Source organism: Gossypium arboreum, chromosome 5 (assembly GCF_025698485.1).
Source record: "Gossypium arboreum isolate Shixiya-1 chromosome 5, ASM2569848v2, whole genome shotgun sequence".
Classification (NCBI taxonomy): domain Eukaryota; kingdom Viridiplantae; phylum Streptophyta; class Magnoliopsida; order Malvales; family Malvaceae; genus Gossypium; species Gossypium arboreum.
In genome coordinates, this window is record NC_069074.1 from 19821890 (window position 1) to 19827889 (window position 6000).

General features: G+C 33.5%; 1 protein-coding gene across 1 annotated transcript; it reads left to right on the forward strand.

The window, feature by feature from the left end:
- The first annotated feature begins 391 nt into the window (after window positions 1-391).
- Window positions 392-3654, forward strand: LOC108452407 (oligopeptide transporter 4-like). Its single transcript, XM_017750191.2, has 6 exons — window positions 392-999; window positions 1214-1311; window positions 1604-2182; window positions 2271-2523; window positions 2619-2801; window positions 2899-3654. The coding sequence occupies exons 1-6, from the start codon at window positions 475-477 to the stop codon at window positions 3523-3525; spliced, it is 2265 nt and encodes a 754-aa protein (XP_017605680.1). The 5' UTR covers window positions 392-474; the 3' UTR covers window positions 3526-3654.
- The last annotated feature ends 2346 nt before the right edge of the window (window positions 3655-6000 follow it).

Here is a 6000-nt window from a genome sequence, read left to right on the forward strand (position 1 = left end):
TCTTTAGCAGTTTGGTCCAGTAATTGCACCCTGGCTTCTTGTATTAACAACGAAAAACTACCACGTCTGTAAACTGATAGCCTCCCATAACTGATGTTGAACCTTTACTTTGTATTAACCCACTAGTTTGTAACTTTGCCAACCAATCTCATCGATTTAAACAACCTCAACAACCTTTGTTACATCTTATAGAAATTATCGTACAAACAAAAGTAAGACTAAGCACTTGCCCGGCCATTCAATATCGAAGAAGTCAACTTTAAACCTATGTAATTTTCTTCTTGTCTTATATAAAACTTCATTTGAAATTTTGTAAGAATTTTGGTTTTTGAAAAATGGGTAATTATAATTAAGATAATAACAATAAAAGGGACATTGTTGTTTTAAACAAGAAGCAGGCATTGCAGCTAGTTAAGACTTGTTCATCATTTTTTTTTTTTTTTGGTTTCTCTTTCGTTTTGATTATTTATCACTATGGGAACTGTGAAAACTGAAGCATCACCAAAACTAGCTGACAAAGTGGTGAAAGAGGAGGGTGAAATCGACGAAAGCGAGCTGTCTCCGATAGAGGAGGTTCGTCTGATAGTGCCCAACACCGATGACCCTTCACTCCCAGTATGGACCTTCCGTATGTGGTTCTTGGGTCTTTTCTCTTGCATCCTCCTTTCATTCCTGAACCAGTTTTTTGGTTACCGAACCGAGCCGCTAGTCATCACCCAAATCACCGTCCAGGTGGCGACTCTCCCCATCGGACGGTTCATGGCTTCGGCTCTTCCTACGGCTAAGTTCCGCATAACTGGGTTTGGCTCGAGAAAATTCTCGCTTAACCCCGGACCGTTCAACATGAAGGAGCATGTTTTGATTACGATATTTGCTAATGCTGGGAGTGCTTTTGGAAGTGGTACTGTTTATGCTGTTTTAATTGTTACCATAATCAAGGCTTTTTATGGAAAGAGCATCTCTTTCTTCGGTAGTTGGCTTCTCATAATTACAACACAGGTTGGTTTACTCGACGTTTTTTTGGCTTCAGGGTTCAACAGTAAGACGTAAAAGGAGATATATAGTATAATCATGTATATATGAGAACAGTTTTCAAAGAATGGTCTATAGAATGAGAATTTAGAATTTAGAAAAAAAAAAACAAGAGATAAGATAATATTACCACTGTTATTGAAGTGGTTCTTTGGCTAATTTCGTGGTGCCTTAACTGCAGGTTATGGGATATGGTTGGGCCGGGCTAGTGAGGAAGTATGTGGTGGAGCCGGCGCACATGTGGTGGCCCACTACCCTTGCTCAAATTTCTCTCTTTAGGTAATTATTTTGGTCTTCCAATGCACATATATGTATATTATTAATTTTTTATTGTTCAACAATGTATCAACTAGCTTATAGCTTAATGATAAAAAAACTTCTGTATTTATTATCCCTTGGAAATATCTCACATGAAAGTAGCAGAAAATATTTCTGTTTCAGTTTGCTTCAGCCTTCGATCTTCTTTTTATCTCTAAGGCATTCAGTATTCAACATTAGAAAGGCGATAACTGGCGTATATATTGAACACTTTTGCATTGTTTTAACGTTGTACTGCTGTTATATATTCCAGGGCCTTGCATGAAAAAGAAGAAAACAACGATGGCAAGCGCCGCATATCACGACTGAAATTCTTCGTGATAGCATTAGTATGTAGCTTCTGCTGGTATGTTTTCCCAGGTTACCTCTTCCAAACCTTGCAAAGCATCTCTTTGGTGTGCCTGGCCTTCCCCCATTCAGTAACCGCCCACCAAATCGGTTCGGGCATGAGCGGTCTCGGCATAGGGTCCTTCACGCTTGACTGGACAACCGTTGCCTCTTTCCTGTTTAGCCCACTCGTTTCTCCCTTCTTCGCCATTGTAAACGTCTTCATAGGATATGCCTTGATTATATACCTTGTGATGCCAGTATCTTACTGGGGGCTAAACCTATTCAACGCGAAAACTTTTCCCATTTTTTCATCGGACTTGTTCACCGCACAAGGTCAGGAGTATAACATTACGTCGATAGTTAACAGCAAGTTCGAGCTCAATGAGGCGGAGTACGAGAAGTTAGGGAGGATCCATATGAGCACTTTCTTCTCTGTCACCTATGGATTTGGGTTCGCCACAATTGCTTCCACGGTAACACATGTGGCCTTGTTCTATGGAAGGTAAAAATTCTTTGGTTATTTCACAAGGTGAAACGTCATTGTCCCATTCGATGTTCATCTTAAGTGATGAAAACCATGTCGATTGTAGGGAAATTTATAGTCGATATCAAGCTTCTTCGAAGGCAAAGGCCGATGTTCACACTAGGTTGATGAGAAAGTACCCGGATATACCTTCATGGTGGTTTTATTTGCTTCTTGCCGGCTCGATTCTTGTCAGTCTTGCACTCTGCATATTCCTTAAAAAGGATGTCCAAATGCCTTGGTGGGGACTGTTATTTGCTGCTGCACTTGCCTTCTTTTTCACTTTGCCTATCAGCATTATAACAGCCACGACGAATCAAGTAATTTAAGATTGCAATTTTGCTTATCAACAATGATAATTTTATTTTTCAAAAAATTGACTTAATTGAATATTTTTTATGTTCTTTACCGGCAGACACCAGGGCTGAACATCATTACAGAGTACATAATGGGAGCAATATTGCCTGGACAACCAATAACCAATGTCTGTTTTAAGACCTATGGATACATTAGCATGTCTCAGGCAGTGGCTTTTCTTAGTGATTTCAAGCTCGGTCATTACATGAAAATCCCACCAAGATCAATGTTTCTGGTTCAGGTATTATAGATTTATAGTTTATTATAGATCAATTTCTCTGCATTAACTTCCATAATTCTCTTACTTCGCTCCCTTGTTGGCCGAATTTGCATTTCAGTTCATTGGAACCGTGTTAGCGGGCACGGTAAACCTTGGAGTGGCTTGGTGGCTTCTAACTACCGTCGAAAACATATGCCATCGAGATCTTCTCCCAGCAAATAGTCCTTGGACATGCCCCAGCGATAGAGTCTTCTTCGATGCATCGGTCATCTGGGGTTTGGTTGGACCGAAACGAATTTTCGGTTCGCAAGGCCTGTACTCATCACTTAACTGGTTCTTCCTAGGGGGGCTTTTAGGACCAGTTGTAGTATGGCTGTTGCACAAGGCATTCCCCAGTCAGGCTTGGATTCCCCTTATCAATCTGCCGGTGCTTTTAGGCGCAACTGGGAGCATGCCACCAGCAACCCCATTGAACTACACTTCCTGGATTCTTATTGGAACTATCTTCAACTTCTTCGTCTTCAGGCATCGAAAGCAATGGTGGCAGAGGTATAACTACATTCTATCAGCAGCACTGGATGCAGGGGTGGCATTCATGACGGTGCTGCTTTACTTTGCGTTGGGGATTGAGAATAAGAGTTTGAACTGGTGGGGTGCCAGTCCGGATATCTTTCCAGAGCACTGTGATCTAGCAAGTTGCCCCACAGCAAAGGGGATATCGGTTGAAGGGTGCCCAATATTTTAAGATTCATGTTTTAACATTTGTGCCCTGTTGGAATCTGCTACCTTTTTTACTTAATTTTCTGAAGGTCTCAACAAGTCAAAGAATCAAAAAACCCCTCCAGTTTAATGAAATGAACATGGTTGCAGATCAGGAGATTCTAAGTTTAAACTTTCTGATACTACATAATTTTAAGATGATTGCATTAATCAAAAGAAAATTGGATTCAGTTATTGCGTGAGTTGGTCACTGATTAAGAAGGCTTTACATTTTTTATTCCTTATACATGCAAGTAAAACGTTAAACACTATGTTGAGATTTGGAAAAAAAAAAAAAACCATTTTTCTCGATAATTTGCTTTTAATTAAGAGAAAGAATGAAAAAAAGAAATTGAGAGTCTTCACTTTTCCTAACTTTTCTATATTTTTAATATCTCAAAATTTGAGGTAAAGTGAAAAGAAAGAAATATGGTAATTTTTATATTATGTGAAATTTTATATTTAACCTTTATTTTAATTTTTTCAAAACTTTCATTTTCTACCTACCGACCATTTAACATCAAACTTTTCCCTTTCCTATTAACTTTAATAGAGATCCAAAACATTTGACTATTCATTATTATTCTTGTAAATTTGAATATTAGTTAACCATGACAAAACATTTGGGGCAAAATAATCATTTTTTTAATTTTATGGTAGCTAATATTTTACATTCTTTTAGATTATTAACCTCTTTTATTTGAATTTGAAATAAATTTATTTGTAATTTAATTTAATTATTGTTATTGTTATTTATGCAAAGAATAAAATTAAAATTTCATTCACAATAAATTATTTCCATTCTTTTCCATAGTTTACCGAAAGAAAATCTTAAAATCACTTTCCTTTTATTTCCTTTATTAATCTTAATTATTCAAACAACAAAATAAATTTAATATTTCCTTTTTTAACTCTCAATATTTATACATTGTGTCAATTTAGTCATGATTCTAAAAAATTAACCTTTAACACCTACACATTGTGTAATTTGTTTTTTTTCAATTTTACTTCTAATTGTGACTTTGAGGGTTAATTTTAAAAGAATATGAAAATTATTACCTTGGATTTCGGATGTTTCCATTTTATATATATTTTCAATAAATTTAGTTAATAGAAATTTTTTTAACTTTTTAGATGAAAGGCATACAAAGAAAATCAAAATTAAAAAAACTAAATTACTTAATGTGTAAGCATTGATAGTTAAATTTTTAAATCAAGACTAAACTGATACAATGTATAAATGTTAAGAGTTAAAATTACTATTATGCTAATTTTAAAAGTCATCGCTATCATCTTTCATCAACCATTTTAGCAATTGGTGACAAAAAAAAAAACTTGAATAGTTAAGTGATCAATTTGTAACTTTTTATGATTGGTGACAAAAAAACTATGCATAATAACTTATTTGACCCTCCAATTTTACAAAAAAAAATCATTTTAGCCTTTCACTTAATTTTTCATCTCTTTTAGCCCTTGAATTTATAGTTGTCAAAATACTCCAAAATAGATGGAAGAGCAAATGTTTCTTAACATTGATGGCGTGACACATCAACAATTAATTAATTTTTAAATTTTAAAAATTAAAAATTATTAAATTTACTATAAATTTATAAAATATATTTTTTAATTTAAAAAATTAATTTCTAACATGGTATACATATGATAATTTACATATATGTCACACCAATAAAATTAACAAGCACTAACTTTTCCATACATTTTAGAGAATTTGACAAAAATATAAATTTAAGTGTCAAAATAAACAAAAATAATAAATGAAATTCTTTTTTTATAAATTTAGAAAGCTACCTTATGCATTTTATTGAAGGAGACCACTAAATTTGATTACAAACTAACAACGTGTTTACAAGTAAATGCTAAAAAGAAAATGAGATTACAAAAAAATTCTACTAAAAATCTAAAATGCTTTGAAAAATAAAATTTAAATTTCTCTAAAAGAATGATGAGAATAGCTAAAAAAAGGTATTTAAACAAAGGACTTTCGAGCATGAGCGACATCATGTGATTTTTATAACATTTCCTGGGGTATGATAAGTGCGTTTTTTATTGATAATTTTGTCATAAATAATTAAAAGCAAAATTACAGAGTAATTTTAGTAGCTATTCTTGGCATGTGATTGGTATATCTTGCCAACTCCAATCCCAATGAATGTACAAATTAAAATTATATTTGTTATCAAATAGAAATCTATCTCCATTTGCAATCCAAAAATAATGTTCGACAGCTAGAATTCTTTTTCAGGTTACAAATAAAATCAAGGAATATTTTTATATTTAATTTAGACTGATCTTTACAAATTTAAATCAAAATGAATTTAAAATTGTATAATCAAAATATCTTTAGTTTTAAATAAGAATAAATAAGATTTATATATAATAAAATTAAAATTAAAATAAATTCAAAAAAATTTATCCATATTTTATATAAAGGAGACTTGAA

Excerpts from the sequence above, each read along its gene's own strand:
- LOC108452407 (XM_017750191.2), top strand. The coding sequence starts at position 475 with ATGGGAACTGTGAAAACTGAAGCATCACCAAAACTAGCTGACAAAGTG. Across the intron at positions 1,000-1,213 it reads TTCTCATAATTACAACACAG|GTTATGGGATATGGTTGGGC; the intron begins GTTGGTTTACTC and ends CCTTAACTGCAG. Across the intron at positions 2,524-2,618 it reads TAACAGCCACGACGAATCAA|ACACCAGGGCTGAACATCAT; the intron begins GTAATTTAAGAT and ends CTTTACCGGCAG.